Raw genomic sequence first — 16,855 nt, 5'->3', positions numbered from 1 at the left:
TGGTGTAAACACTCCCATCATGGCTGATTTCAAACTATCAAAATGAAGTCACTGAATGCAGAGTTGAGAAGAAATGTGTACAATCAGCTTTCATGAGCAGGTACAAGCTAGCTACAGCACACCACTGTATGAGTCAAAATACACTGGAATAACAAAAAATACACTGAACACTGAAAAGCCAAAATATCTGATGTAAAAGATGGATATTAACATAGCAAGATATTCATTACATATTACTGGACCAAAAAAAGCCAGTTACATACAGAACAGCATATGTTGTGTAATGTCACAATGTGACCTGTATGTGTATTTCATTTTCATTTTCAAAGAAAAAGCATCATTCAACAGTGATGTATAAACACTACATTCAATCTAGTTTTACCCATAACAATAACAGTAAATCTGGCTTTCAAGGAGTATATAAAACAGATTTATATTTTTATTTTAAAACAGAATAGCAAAAGACCAACAAATGATTTAACTTCAAAGTAATTAAAAACTTCTGTATTAAACAATAGCAAACAAAGAAAAAGAAAAATAACAGACTGGATTTAAGTTATTTGCCATAAATATTTAAAAAAAAGGCTAATTTCATTTGTGTTTTCAGAGCTCACAAACAGGCAAAGGAAATGAAGAGACAACTTACAAAATAAGAAATTCAACTAGAAACAAACATATGGGAGAATGATTATTCTCACTAGTGATCAAATAAATGCAAATGTATAATTATGTACCATTTTTGCCTAACTTACTGATACTCTGACAATATTGCTCATAATGCTTCAAATTATATACAATCATTTTGGAAAAGGTTTTAGGTGAGTGTAATCAAGAATCATAAAATTTTTCATATTCTCTGACCTAGAAATAACATGTGTATTAATCTATTCTAACAAAAGTGTGTCTCTGTGTGTGTGTATGTTTAAAAGGTGGTTTCTCCACCAAGAACCTCATTACAGCATTATTCTGAAAGCAGGAACACTGGGACAAACTTAAATGTCCCCCCAAAAAAAGAGAGTAAGCAAGCAATTCAACATATATGCTCTAGTACAGTGGTCAGCAAACTCATTAGTCAGCAGAGCCAAATATCAATAATACAACGATTGAAATTTCTTTTGAGAGCCAAATTTTTTAAACTTAAACTTCTAACGCCACTTCTTCAAAATAGACTCGCCCAGGCCGTGGTATTTTGTGGAAGAGCCACACTCAAGGGGCCAAAGAGCCGCATGTGGCTCGTGAGTCGCAGTTTGCCAACCATGGCTCTAGTAGAATATTACCTATCAATTCCAAATATTAACATGACATTAACTTTATCAGGCTACATAGAAAATACTTATCATGTAATGTTAAATTGTACAGAATGATTAGACCTGTACAAGAAACATAAAAATAAAACAGACTAAAAAGGAACATATAAAAATATGTTCCTTATATTAGACTAGAGGCCCAGTGCATGATTGAATCATGCACGTGTAGGGTCCCATACACGCTTTCGCTTTTCGCGGTGGAGCTGGGTGCCTGTCCGCTGGTGCTGGAGCAGACAGGCACCCAGCTCCCCCGCTTTTGATGGTCTGTGGCCGCTGTCTATTAAATACAACAGTTTTTCTCATTATTTAACTGTTTTACTACTTTAGAAAGCAAGCATACCACAGGCTATATATCGCAAATGCTCTTTCCTATTTCATTCCAAAAAAAGAGAATAAAATACAATATACATTATATATAAAGGAAAATATATACAAAGGAAGAATATCTTTAATAGAAAAAATAAATCATTATGTGATTCAGAACTAGGGATGCACAATGCCTTAATTAATTCTGGGAAGGATACAGTACATTGTAATTTGAGTAGCAATTCACAGAAAGACTCTAGGGATTTAGAAAAACCCAAGACAAGAATCCCTGTTCCCATAGAAAGCATGGCCTGGAGTGGAAAGCCCTACAGAAAAAGTGTTTCTCAAAGGACATAGCTGGTGATTTTCATGAAAATATATTTGTAGTCAAGATTTCCCTGAAGAAATATTAATGAAGTCCTATGATTTCCTCCATTAAAATGCAACTCCTTGCCAAGAATTGTGTGGATAAGGAAATACAAGTTATTTATCCAAAACTAATCAAGCAATATACAGGTTAGGTATCTTCTTTCAGGAGATGGGAAACTGATGGGAACCATCATTACAAGAGATGTTATGTGACCAACACTTTTGAGTTACTTCTAATGGCTCTGGATAACATCTTAGATGGTGAGCCAACAAATAATAAGAGAAACGAGAATGAATGTTCAGATGACATCCCATTCATTAGGCCTTGAACACATCAAGGCCCTTGCATCTGCAGAACCCTAGTCTGATCCAAGCTTAGCTCCCAGAGGAGCTAGTATTATGGTAATTCATTAGTTCTTGACCCGTTAGGAAGTGTTTGGGAATAAAATCAGAGATTGATTTCAAGTATCTTTTATTTCAGTACTCTCAAATTATTCAGAATTATTCAAATTTTTCAAAATATATTTGCCTACACTATGAGACAAGCAATTTTCTTATGTCAATTCTATCATAAACAAATGTAGCCCATTTTGAATGTTGTTCATAATTGGATGTAGGCTTTAGGGACCTTGACTAATCTGAGAAAAGAGTCCAATCCCTGGGTTTGGATGTAACAGCCCAGAAAGCGTACAGCTCCCTAAGAGAACACAGCCAAAAGAGAGGGGTCTTTCTCAGCTAAAAATTACAACTACTTCTAAACCTTGTTTTGTTGCTCTTCGCTTTATTGTGCTTCATAGATGTTGCTTTTTTTTTTTTTTTTTTTTTTTTTTTTTTACAAATTGAAGGCAAGACCCTCCACCAGCAAAACTCCCTTATTGCGCTGACCTGGAATCAAACCCACAATATCTCCAAAGTATGCCTGTATTACACACTCCACCTGGGTATGACTCCACTTGGCAAGAGTATCTCATGATACTACTTATCTACTCATTGCCTTGAGCAACTGAAAGGCGCTCTATTGTAGGAGGAAGCCAGCCAGGTGGAAGCAGACTTCCTAGACAGGAATCTCTCCAGAGACATTCTAATAACTTATCACCAGATTAGCAGAGTTCTCAATCCAGTAATAGATACATTCCTACCGCCTTAAGGAACCGACGGGGGGGTGGTTTGAGGGGTCCATGGAACCATGTTGTAAATTTTCTTTTTATGATGTGAGGGGGTTTTCAGGACACTGCTTGACATGATATCTGGGCTTAGTCTATCTAACCACCTCGAGGAACAAAAGGACAGGAGAGTGCATGCAACAAAACTCCTCCCGTACAACCCAGGCTTCTACACTTGCTCATCTCCCAACTCAAGCTACGGGAGAGGAAGCAGAGGAAGGGCAGGGTAGATGTGACAATGATAAAGAAATGCAGCAGGGCAGTGGGGCTGACAAGAGGAAGCTGCACTGCCTGGCTCTTCCTGATCAAAGACACCAGGCCGACTTGCAGGGCACCTCTCCTTTAGCTGCAGCAACGCACTAGAACACCCTCAGCCCTGCCAAGGCCCACCAAATCCCCTGACGCTCCTTCACCTGTGACTGTTCTTTTCCCCTGCACCTGTCCGACTTCAAATCTGAAATCAAGGCAAATGAGCCTGAAGCTGATAAGATAATGAGAAGGCCATGTGCCAAGAGCAAAGTAGGGGTCAAAGAATGCCAAACACCTGCCTGACTCCTCCCGTAGAACTGGGTCTTATAACACTGTAGCTCTTTCAGAAAGAGCAGGGTGAGAGCCTAGCTGTTCCTTCTTTGGTCATAGAGTCCCTTCTCCAGAATGCAGACAAGAGACACAGAAGCCCTAGCTAGGTAGCTCAGTTCGTTAGGGCGCTGTCCGGATTCGCCAAGGTTGTGGGTTCAATCCCCAGTCAGGGCACATATGGGAATCAACCAGTGAATGCATGAATAAGTGGAACAACAAATCTATCTATCTATCTATCTCTAAAATCAGTAAATTTTTTTAAAATTTCTTTTTTAAAAAGAGCCCGGCCAGTGTGACTCAGTCATTGAGCGTCAACCCATGAACAAAGAGGTCACTGGTTCAATTCCCAGTCAGGGCACATGCCCACGAGTGTAGGCTCAATACCCAGTAGGTGGCGTAAGGAAGCAGCTGATCAAGGATGTTTCTTTCTCATCAATGTTTCTATCTCTCTCTCCCTTCCTCTCTCTCCAAAAATCACTTAAAAAAATTAAAAAAAATAAAAAATAAAAAATATTTTATAAAAGAGACAGTAAGTTGCTTTCTTTTTTAATATATATATATATATATATATATATATATATATATTATTGATTTCAGAGAGGAAGGGAGAGGGAAAGAGAGAGAGAAACATCAATGATGAGACAGAATCATTGACCAGCTGCCTCCTGCATGCCCCCTACTGGGGATTGAGCCCACAACCCAGTCATGTGCCTTTGACCGGAATCGAATCCGGGCCCTTTAGTCCGCAGCCCTATGCTCTATTCACTGAGCCAAACTGTCTAGGGCAGGAAGTTGCTTTCTTAAAGCTTCTCTGATCATGGCCATGACAACTGAGGGCAGTTCAGAGGTCACAGCGATAGATGACTGATAGATAGATAGATAGATAGATATTTTCAAACAAAAAAAGTATGAAATTCCTTGGTTCATGTTATGAATGTGTCAACATTATCTGTTTTTCTGGTTTCAATGAAAGCCCCAAGAAAAAATACACACAGTAATAAGTGAAGAAATGGACACAAATGGTCCATCCAAGGGTTAATTCTCTATCTTTTCTGGAAGGCCCTGGAAAAAGGACCTACGGGCTCCAAATACGAAGCAGTCCCCCAAATGTGCTCCAATGAGGGTATGAGGCACTCACAATGCCCAGGCCCAAACGGCCAACCTGCTCTCACTGAAACTGGCAGAACAGCCTGGGCAGCAGAGATTCTTTGTAAGCAAATGTAAAACATTGCTTAAAATCCAATGAAGCAAAAAATAAATAAAATAAAATAAAATAATAAATAAAAAGTAACGGTGAGTCACAGGTAGCTGCCTAAGGGTGTCGAAGAAAACTCCCAGGCCAGAGCTAGGAGTGAACACTGAGCCTCTCGGCTCCACCCTTGTGCCCCGCCCCCCCCCCCCCCCCCCCCCCCCGGATGTTGCCCTTCCTGCAGGAAGCGAGAGACCCATGCTGATAGGACAGCAGGCGTTTGATACAGCTCCCTGGGAAGGCAGTGAAACTATCAGCAACATGCCAGGCAGCAGGAGGGGCAATGCCACCGATGCCTCCTCCTCACAGCTCTTCCCCAGGGAGCTGGGAGCTGCCTGCGAAACACCAGAGTTATTCCCAAAGGGGAAAAGAAGAGAGGGAGGGAGGCCAGGAGGAGCCCATCAGCCCTGGCAATGCCTCCTTAGCCATCCCATCACTTCTGGAGAGGGCTGGGGCCCAGGCCCCTCGTGGAGTGAGTTTGAGCAGAGATTGGCCATGATGGCCAAAGCTACAGAGGGGAAGCAGGGTATGTTCCAAAGTTCAAATGGCCCTTCGATTTGGTCCAATCTCTTCATTCTACAAGTTTCCATAGAAACAGTAAAGGAACAAACGAGAGAGAGAGGTAGAGCAGGAGTACTTGACCGCCTTTCAGTTACAGGTTTTAGAAAAAACATACCGAAACCACTATGCAGAACCATAAGGAGTGTTTAATTATTTAGCCAAATAAACTTTCACAAAGCCAGTCTGCCACTGTTTTTGCAGGATTTACCAATTTTCAAAAATATGTATCACAACATAGCGACAAGAGAGTTAAATGCTTAACAACTACCCTGGCATTCTTTGAAGGGCAAACCAGAAACAAGAATTAAAGTCATCCTGTATTATTAGAACAAGTCACAGGAAATGGGTCAGCTCTTTAGGACAAGAGGAAAACTGTCTTTGCCATCTGCCAAAAAAAAAAAAGTATGATATAATGCAGGAGCTCTGAAAAGGCTAGGCCCTAAAATATCAATTCATGTGCCAAGACAATAGTACTGGGCCCTGGCCGTGTGCTCAGTGGATAGAGCATCTGCCCACCCACTGAAAGGTTGGGCTCCATTCCTGGTCAAGGGCACTTCCCAGTCTAGGGCCCATACCTGGGTTGCAGGTTCAATCCCAGGCCAGGTTGGGGTGAGTGGGGGTAGACAAAACCAATCAGTGTGTCCCCAATTTCCCTATCACCAGCTCAGCCACATGTTTGAAAGTGTGTCTCTCACACTGATGTTTCTCTCTCTCTCTCCCTTCCCCCCCCACCCCACTCTCGCTGAAATCAATGAAAAAATATTCTCAGGTGAGGATTAAACAGAAGAAGAAGAAAAAAAAGGAGGAGGAGGGGGGGGGTAGGAGGAGGAGAGGAAGAAGAAATCATTGTATCTTTACCTTAAAAAAAACACACAACTCAGATTGATGGGGTACAACAAAAGCAAAGATCCCGGCTGATATCTTCCTCCCTATCTGCATGAAAACACAATTACATGTTTTAAGGCTCTCAAGCCACTGAGATGGGGACTTTCAAATCATTAAATGAGGAACCTGCACTATTGCTCAACACAGGCCTCAGCACTTTCTCCCCATCTAGCAAATGCGCTACATCCTATTTTGAAACCCAGTGGCCCAGGAGAGATTACCTAGCAGGGCTCACTAACTCCCTGATGGTAGTCATGAACAAGCTCAAGTCCCAGTCCTACCCATCCTACAGAAAAGGAAGGAGAATCACATTTTATTTAATGACAGCATTCTTTATTTTGCAGAACCAAGTGTTGCTAAAGAAAGTTAATCAGCCAAAACCGGTTTGGCTCAGTGGATAGAGCGTCGGCCTGCGGACTGAAGGGTCCCGAGTTCGATTCTGGTCAAGGGCATGTACCTTGGTTGTGGGCACATCCCCGGCAGGGGGTGTGCAGGAGGCAGCTGACCGATGTTTCTCTCTCATTGATGTTTCTAACTCTCTATCCCTCTCCCTTTCTCTCTGTAAAAAATCAATAAAATATATTTTAAAAAAAGAAAAAAGAAAGTTAATCATCTCCCAAGAGCACAAGTGTCTTTCTTTCAATGCATTAAAGCCCCCAATTTTCCTCTCACCAGCTCAGCCACATGTTTGAAAGTAGCACCAACTAGGAAGTTCCCTAAATCTTAAAGAAATGTGCACACCGCGAGATCCAAGGAACCCCTCCTAGCATTTGTTTAAGGAAGCTATGATGAGAGAGTAAATGGGTGGGTAGTATTCACACAGAAGGGGTGCTGCAGCAAACAGAAGACTGAGTAATGGGTGGGTAAGACACTGAGGCATGTCTCTCAGAAACAACCAGTTACCAGGAAATACATGTCACCATCTACCACCCTGCTGCCACTTCAGCAAAAGAAAACACAAAAAAGAAACAAGAAAAATAAAAGAGATGAAAAAAGTTTTTAAAACATAAGAAAGCAAAATATAGATATAGATATAGATTTCAATTTTTTTAGCAAGTGATGGCAATTAAAAAAAAAAAAAAGTCAAATTCTGGAAGAGGCAAGTATTTTCATGATTTTGGTTCTCCAAAAGGAAAAACATGAGGCTATCTCTTAGAAATAGACAATATCTTCCTAAACATCACTATTCACTTCCTGCAACAGAGCCAAAAAGTCTCACTCCAGCTCTTTTTCTTTAATCTGTGGGTCAATTATTGTTCCCATCTGTGAGGTGTCAGGAATACAATGGCACTAATAACACTGTAGTTCCTAACCACACCACAACCCATTATACACTTCCTTGAAACAACTATTTTGTTTCTAAAGCAATAAATTGCTCACAATCCAAGATTAATCTTGTAATAAAGGTGCGTGGAGTTTTCAAATTTCAAAGGACTTGTGTGTGTAACCTATTTCCATTCAAACTGCTTGATAAACGCTATTGGCTTTTCAACCCGAAACAATATAAGAATGTTCAAAAATGAATCATTCTCGCCGAAGAATGAATGAGAAGCAAGCAGGAGACAAAGAGGATTTCTATTTCATCTTTAAAACAGAATTCCTTTTACTGTGCCCCAGGTGGCCCACAAAACAGCAAGGGGGTGAGGGGCAAATGGAGAGCATATGGATGGTGCCCATTAGAAGAAAGCAAGAAGTTTAAATTCGCTTCTTCCAACTGGGAATCCAGCTGCCCACCTGCCCCCACCCTCTGATCCCACAGGCCCCCAATTACGACAACAGAATATTTGTAAACCCAGCCAGGCATTGTGCTACATTGAGGGACAAAGGAAAAACACCCACTATCTTTGCCCCCAGAGAGCTACCAGTCTAGGGTAAGTGGTCATTAATAGTTTCTCACAGTTAAAGGGGGGGGGGGGGGGGGAGTGACCCACTCCAAGGAAATCATACATGTATAACTCAGGAGTTCAAATTCTCAAATCATCTGCTTCCCCAGTTGTGTAATCCCCGGAAAGCTTCTACAATGGCCTTCAGATTATTTTGTCTTTTTCTTTGTATCAAGAGCCAATAGAAAAGCCAAAGCCAGGAAGGATAATAATACTCAGAAGGACATGTCAGTCCGAGGGCGTCAACTGTGAAACAACAAGAAATGTGAAAAGTGCTTGTAGCCTTTCCTGTTGGCAAATAAGAAATAAGGAGTGTCTCATGATCTTGCACCGAATAGGTACTTAATATCTGTTCATTTGACCAGCATTCTAGATGCAGCTTTCTTATGGTATGCCTGGTTAAAAAATAAATAAATAAATAAATAAAAATAGAGGAAATGTTTATGTTCTAATAACTGGCAAGTGTTTGTTGAATATTTGAAATATCTTCATAACTTTACTTTTAAATAATAATACTCACTGTGTTCTTAAAATTGAGCCATGAAGGCTTTTAACAAAATATTCTGCATTGACTTCCAAAACTATGGCTAGGCATAAGGGTCAACCCCAGAGCTATTTGGCAAATTCAGTTTTCGGTTCCAGGCATCACAATATGGATGTTTGCTTTTGTTTGTCAAGTCCAGATTCATGACCACCTAGGATTTATGAACTCATTTTCGACAGCATGTTTAGATCCTTTTTACTGCATGTTAGCTGAGAAATCAGACAGATTTGTACATATCAGTAAAGTAACAAATCAAAGGGGATTGTTGAACAATTTCCTATAATTTTATTAGTAACAGCTGTTCACACAAAATAGTGTTTGGGCCTGATAACAGCGCTTTCTTTAATGTTACTCCATGCGGCAGAACAAGACAAGACATTCACTGTTTACTGTAGTCAGTGACTGCCACAGACTTAATTACCAACAATCACACATCTTACCTTCTATTGCTATTTCACACTTCCCTGGGATTAATTCTGCAAAGATCTTAACATTGCCTCGACAAGCCATGATAAAAGTTTCCTTTTGAAAAATGTCACTGCCCTCCTGTCCAACTAGGAAGTTAGCCATTAAATTTGTTGCTACAAACACTTGTATTCCCCTCAACCCAAGACAGAAGGGTCTGGAGGAAACAGATTCTCTCCCCGATCTCGGGAGAAAGCAATCCTAACCTTCTTAAAATGGCTTCTCTCTTCCAAGATGTACCCTTTGGGCTCTCTGTTTTCCCTCTACAATATCCAATCAACACTTCCATTAATATCAACAGAATTGATAACCTCCCTTTAAAGAAAAATGAATGTAAATGCGGAATAAAATCACCCTTGGGCAACCATCTTCATTTCCTTTCAAGTATAAGTTTGCCTGGATCATGAAGAAAAAAATCTGTTCCTTTTTTCTGCTAAGTTTAGCAAAGCAGGGCAGCCTCACAACTGCAAAAACGGTCTCAGGTCCTTACAAACTCATCTGTCATAAAAACAGTAACTACATGTAATAGGCATCTCTAAAACACGAGCATCAGCCACTTCTTGTAAAGTGCGACTGGGTTTGGTGGTGTTCTGTTGTTGTTTTTTAATGAAAAAGAGACTATCAAATGTATTTGTAATAAACAAAATGGCCACTAAATTATTCTTCCGGTTCTCCTTTCCAAATGTACGTAAAAATATTTGAAGAGATATACATGGGATGATTTCACCGTTCAGTAGGGTTTTAATTTGTGCCAAGGTTCCCATATGAAGAAATAACTTAAGTACAGGATTGACAGCTACTATGGCAGCTCTAGACAAGGAATTCAATGCAAAAATCTTACTTTGAAAGGCTTTGTTAAAAGTCAGCTACAGTTTTGGTTTGTATGAGGGATGCTCCCACTTCACTTTTCAGATATAAACTATAAGCACTTTAAAAAAAAAAAAAAGATGGAAGAGGAAATGAGTCCAAATAAATCCTGACATTTAGAAACATACTCAACACTTAAAAGCTCAAAGAGTAGCAAAAATAAAACCGGTGTGGTGTTAAAGCAGCCTCATAAACACCATATTTTGGTGTTTACAGGGAGATGCTGTTATTAGGGCTGCTTAGAAGGGTGCTTTCATTCTGTGGTTCTGAGCGGCCATCCTAGACAACCACTAACCTCTAGGTTAATTCAGGCAATCAACATCCCCATTCTTCTCCCTCCAGTGAACCCTACAGAGGGGCAGGAGGGAGTGTTTGCACCCAGACCTGTGTGAATGAACTCTCCATACAATATAAATTTTCCATCCAGCACATTCCCATCCTTCTATGTCCCTTCTTGCTCTGTGCAGTTTTCAGTACAAATGTACACCTCTCAAATTTAAAATGTTCTACCTGCAATTGCCAAAATTCTACATTCAACAATGTGTTTCTCCTCATGTCACTGACAAGTAAATCTTAAAAATCTGTTCAGTCACCACCTGTATCCTGATGAGTGTGTCATGGAGAAAAGTGTATGGCAAAAAGCTGATAGGGTTAAACTAGCTCCTACACAATAAAAAATAATCAAGACATGGAATTTTTTCTTTTTCCTTTAAACTTTCATACTTAAAGCATGGCTATCGTTCCCAAATGCCCCCAGCACAGTACTGTAACACACTGGTTTGATATGTGATGTTACATTGTACATTAACACTTCCTATCCTGGAATGTGTTTATATTCAATTGGCTCAAAGAGATACATACAATTTTTGTTTAAAAACAAAAACAAAAACATGAATTTATCTGCCACAGATTGAAAACATTGCATATCCCCATGTCTCTATAATTTATTCATTATTTTATGGTCCCAATTTCTATCAGGAAGGTCATAAATAAATTTACTTATTCAACAAAAACTAACTAAGAGCATTCTATAAGTTTGATACTATCCTAGAAACTGGGACTTAATAGAGACCAATACGGACACAATCCCTACTTTTATAAGCCTCCAGTCTAGAATAGGAAGAAAACTGCACATGTAATTCATTTAGAATATTGAGAACATATATTCTTCCAACTAAGACTGGCCCAAACTATGCCTGATTTCAAAAGGTGGAACCCAATATATAAAAATGTTTTGTAAATATTCATATTTAATAATTAAGATCTGAGGAGTAAAGATTTCAAAAGCATGTAAAATCAGAACAGGTAGGAAAAAGAATGTATCTTCAAGGAATCAAAAAATAAATAAAAATTCCAGCATAAATACCTGTGTCTAGAAGCAGACACTCAAAGCCACTTCTTTTATACAGAATTAAAGATGTTGATGTTTTACAGTGTGTCCTATGTACCACCAATAGAAATATTTAGTTATCAATATTCATGAATATTAATCAATGGAAGGAAATAAAATATACTTTACACCAAGAAAGTATAGGAACATTTCAATGAGTTAAAGTATCCCCTTGCACACATGTGTAGAATAAAAAGTTTTCAAAGTTGTCAAAGAAAATAAACACAAATATAAATGATTACATTTAAGGAAACAAGAAAAGAATTCAGAATTAAATATATTTTATGGTGGTAGGTTTCTGGGTTCATTTTTTTTTAAAGAATAAAAAAATCAAAATATGTAACTACTGCAGAATTTGGAACACACTGGCATAATTGCTGGGTATGAATCAAAATAGCCCAAATTTTACTGCTATCCTTTCATCTAGGTAGGTAACCACTATTTCCCTTTCTAATTTCTCCATGTTGTTAACATATAAAATTTAATAATTATGTGAACAAATGCAAGGGTCTCCTGCCAAATAAATCAATCTCCATTAAAACTGTTTCAGGAATTTTATTTCAATATAAGGGTGATTCCTCGATTTAAATAAACTAGTTGAAAGTATCGGTGACTCTTTAAACTGTGAAATGATACATCCTGTAACCTCCTTTGGATAGGTATCATTTTAAAAAATGAAGGAATAGCAAAACTCATGAAAGCAGCAGGTAGGGAGTTCTCAAAAGAAACCTCTCTCCAATACCATCCCTTGTTAATATCAACCTTGTTCATTTCTCTCCTGGACTGAAGAAAATCTTGAAATTGATCTCACACACACACACACACACACACACACACACACTTGCAAAAACCTACATTTAGTATATAGCATTTACTATATAAATAGTATAGGTACTGCGGAAGTTACGTTACAAAACAACATACCTAGAATATGAAACTGTAGCAAATCTTACATGATGTCTAGGCATCCTATTTCTAACAGAAAGTTGTATAATTTTTAAATGTTACTAATGAATGTAGGTGCTAAATGAAAGTCATAGTTTTCTACCACTTCTAATAGGCAACATTTGGGGGCCGAGGTGGGGCAATATTAAACCCTACTCAAGTATCTAATAAGGGGGTGGGGTGGGGAGAATTCTCCACACTACCACCACTTTAGCAGTAAAACTGGTTTAATTTTTTTTCTATCTCCACGTTCATTTTTTAAAGCACAGTATGTTATCTAAATACACCGTATGTAATGAAGCATCCCTATATGTGTGTACTTCCCCAAAATTCCTCCTAGACATAGAAACCTGGGCCCTCAGACAGACAAACCCACTGGGCTCTAACTCAGCTGCTAGGAACCCAGAGCTGTCACATTTCAGGTAACAGGAATGGCTTGAGACCTCAACGGACTGATTCGAAGCTAAACAGAAACAAGTAAAGACTGTAAACAGGGAAGAAGAAAAAGAAAACTGTTCTTAAGTGTCTCTAAAATACATGCTTTTTTCCCTCAATCCTGCACATAAACACCCTATACATCTTTCTTGCCCTATTTTCTTCTCAACTGCACGAATTCAGAAAGCACTTTCAGCCATTAGATGTAGCCCAAAATGAATATTAAAATTAATAGATCTTCATTTTCCCCATTGCATTTCCCCACCCCTGGCTTCATTTCCTAAAGCCCACTCTTTTACCCAGCCCTTTGCTTTCTGTTCTTTATAAGCATGTGCACATTTATCTAAGCTGGTTTCACAATGAAGACGTAAAGCATGGCATGCGAAGTAACCACTGGTAACTATTTGTGATCATTATATTTTGTTTCCGCTTGTAAGTGATCCAGCACATAAGCAGTTCAGTCCAAAAGACAACTGGGTCCTTGAACCAAGAGAGGGAACGCTCAAGATAAGAAAGAAAACGCCTGTTTCTCAAATCCCAACTGACAATACAATATTTTCTTCCAAAAATGTCTGAGAAACGTATTTATTATGCATGCAAATATACTGGACACAAGTGCAGGCATTTTTCAGGCCTGTAACTGCAAAGCTGTTTGCTCTTCCTACCACAATAATTCAGTTATGTCACGCTGGCTTGAATGGGAACCCTGATCGCTGATTCTGAACATTCCCTGAGATAATAATCAATAGAATTCCTAATTGAGGACCAACATTTTCTTGCTAACTTAGTGTTAAGGAAGAATGTTATGTGTTTTAAGAGATTCAAGGGAAATTTTTGCTGTGCACTTCTCGTTTCGCTTCCAGCCCAGATTCCCGAGATACTAAAATGCTGTCCGTTTTGAACAAAAGGTTTCTATTTGTTTCCATGAGCGTAATTAAGAAGGCTATACCGGTTTTCAGTAGTAACTATTGTGAATTCAGGCCTACATCTGGGTTGTCTCATTAAACAAAAGATACCAGTCGCTGTCAACAACCACACAGCACAGCGCTCCCCTGTCCCTCTCCTTAGTCAGGAAAGAATGGTGCAGAGGAGAAACATGCCTGCCACCATCCACTGGTCAAGAAACTCTTCTGGGGTCCCTCCTTTCGGCGGTCAGGTGGCTAGCGAACAGCACTTGCGTGACATATTTGGGCTTGCCTCCCCGCCCTCCAACACATAAGCCTCCTTTCTTTGGAGGGACATCCACTGGGCGCCCTCATCACCACTCCTAGGAGAATCCTGACGCGAGTCTGTCCACCGTGTTCCACCCTTCTCTCCGGACCCCAGACACAGATAATGGATGCACAGAGGCCACCCCGCCACACGCCATCCCCCAACGTGCACTGGCTCCGCTGGCACCCTGGGGCCACACACACACACAGCTCCCCACTCCACCATCTCACGGGGCACCATGGCCACGACACTGCAAGTTCAACCCCTCTGCCCACCTTGCCACCCCCGCACCGATGCCCCACCAAGTGATTTGCCATGGAGCTGATTCACAAGCAGATGAAGGCGCACAGCAGATAAAGGCGCACCCCGAACGCACGGCGCTCAGGGATACCCGAAGGCACCAGCCCAGGCCCTAGGCAGGGCAGCCCGACCCCTCTGCGTGCGCGCGTGTGTGTGCGTGTGTCTGTCTGTCTGTGTAGCCGGGCGCGCGCCCGAACGAGTGCGGGTAGGGGCCGTGGACGCGCCGGGGGAGGGGAATGACCAGCCCCGAGCTCCCAGGGGCGGAGGCCACTGGGGGCAGCTGCCCCGGGAGCCCCGGGGTGGCGAGTGGGGGGCGTCAACCGGCGGGAGGGCTCGCGGCCGCCGGCCCCGGGCCGTACTCACCGAGAAGCAGCAGCTTGAGCTCCCGGCGGGCGTCCCGCTTGTCCCTGCGGAGCTGCCGCTCGATCTCGTCGTTGATCCGCCGGGCTTCCTTGGCCTCCTCGCTCAGGCAGCACGCCATGATGGACTCCAGAGTCATTCTTCCAAGTGCCTCCGCTGCAGCCCCGCCGGCACCCCCTGCTCACACGCGCGCACACACACCCTCCCGCCCTCGCTCCCCCGAGGCAGCAGCGGCGGCCGCCGAGACCCCGCCGCCCGGGCGCGCGTCCGGGACGAGCTCCGGGAACCGCCGCGGGGGGCCGCGGCCAGGGCCGGGGGTGCGGCAGGAGCGACGGCTGGGACGCCGGCTGGAGCGAGGCAGGCACGGGAGGCGGCCACGGGCGCCGGTTCGGGGGTGGGGGCGCGCGAGGGAAGGCCGCCGCGCCCGGCCTCGCTCAGACGCCCGGGCTTCCTTCCCCGGCCACGGGCGGGCCGCCTCGCCCCCCGCGCCTTCGCCGCCGCCGCCGCCGAGGCTCCCCTACGCCCTGCGCTGGGCGGCGAGAGCACATCCACCGGGGCGTCTCCGCAGCGAGCGGCCGCCGACGGCTCCCCGCTCCCCGCGCGCCCGCTTCTCGCAGCCTGACACGGCTCCCGGGCGCCCTCGGCCCTGCCCGCGCCCACCGCCGCCCGGCCGCCGCGCTCCTCCGCCTCCGCCTCCGCTCCGCCCCCGCCCGGCGCCCACCCCCGGCCGCGATTGCCAGGCGCGGAGCGAGTGCTCAGAGCTCGCCCTCCCCCTCGCCACACACACACATTTTCTTCTTTCTCTGAACTGGAGCACAGATCCGGGAGGGAGGCGGCGGGAGGCGGAGGAGGGGGAGGAGGAGGAGGAGGAGAGGGAGAATGGGCGCGGGAGGAGGGAGGAGGGAGCGGGAGGCGGTGCCGCCCGGCCCCTCCTGGAAGGCTCTCCCGGGCTCGCAGCCGCCGCGCGCGCCGCTCTCGGGCTGGGCCGGCCCCTCGGGCTCTGCCGGCGCCTCCCGCTCCCGCGCCCTCTGCGGGACCGACGGGCGCAGCGGTCACGGTCGCCCCCGGAGCGGGGCGGGGCCGGGTCGCCGAGGCGCTGCCGGAGCCGCCACCAACCTGCCGCTGCCGGCCGCCCCGGGGAGTGGAAACGCAGGAATATGGCGGCCTCTGCCTGCCGCTCAGCCCACCGGCCCGGGAGCGCGGCCTCGGCTCCGGGACGCCGCGGGCTTCGGCTCCGCGAGCCCGTGCAGCGCCGTCGCGGCTCCGGGCTGGCGGCCGTGGCGCTCGCGCCCCCGGCTTCCGGACGGCCCCGGGGTGCTCGCGGAGCTTCAGCCGCTTCTGTACCCGGTCCCGGCACTATTTCCAAAACGCCCTTCAGTTAGAGAGTATCTCGCGTCCCCTCTGACCCCGGTTCGGTGGTAGAAAATAAGATACACTAGATCGTGGAGTACGACAGGGGAAGAAAAGTAATGGTCACGGGTTGCGGGTGGGGGGTGACTAAGAGGCGAATCAGTCCACAGAGTTACTGGACATCGAAATCTAAATCCTGAGCAAAAGAAAGGGAAGCTGCCCAAGTTTCCAAGAGCTTCCTGATAGCTTTCAACTTTTCATGCCATTGAGGCTGTTTGGGGGATTTTTTTTCCTTTTTTTTTTTTTTTTTCACTCCGTCCTCTTGTTTTTTTTTGAAAAGGCACAGGATGTTCAACAGCCAACTAATCGAATTTACCCTTCTGGACGGAGATTGAATTATGGGTGACTGCTGGGAAAATGCAAAATAATGTGGAAGAAAAGACATAGAAAGAGTAAAACAGATAAATGGGGAAACCAAGATTCCCCCAGCAAAATTTCATTCTAGTATTTTGTTTTTCCGCTTTCAGGTGGGGCAGTTTACTTTAGAATGTTGTTTGCATGTTTTGCTGTGATATAAGACTGAAAAACAGCCCCCTAAAATCTCCTGGCTCATTCAGGTTTTATTTGACGTAATAGCTACAATAGGTAAAACTCATTGCTTCCTGGATTAATGGGACTTGAGATC

At 43.7% G+C, this 16,855-nt stretch overlaps 1 protein-coding gene across 1 annotated transcript in view; it reads right to left on the bottom strand.

Annotated features, from left to right (window-relative positions):
* LOC307110799 (guanine nucleotide-binding protein G(q) subunit alpha) overlaps positions 1-15,695 on the bottom strand; it is a 266,990-nt gene extending 251,295 nt beyond the window's left edge. The window contains exon 1 of the mRNA XM_079790176.1: positions 14,824-15,695. Within this exon, the coding sequence (XP_079646302.1) occupies positions 14,824-14,959 (136 nt within the window). The 5' untranslated portion in view covers positions 14,960-15,695. The remainder of the gene's footprint in view (positions 1-14,823) is intronic.
* Between the last annotated feature and the right edge of the window lie 1,160 nt (positions 15,696-16,855).

Source organism: Cnephaeus nilssonii (genome assembly GCF_951640355.1).
Source record: "Cnephaeus nilssonii genome assembly, chromosome: 14".
Taxonomy (NCBI): domain Eukaryota; kingdom Metazoa; phylum Chordata; class Mammalia; order Chiroptera; family Vespertilionidae; genus Cnephaeus; species Cnephaeus nilssonii.
The sequence above is the reverse complement of the archived record's forward strand: the minus strand, read 5'-3'. Positions and strand labels throughout refer to the sequence as shown.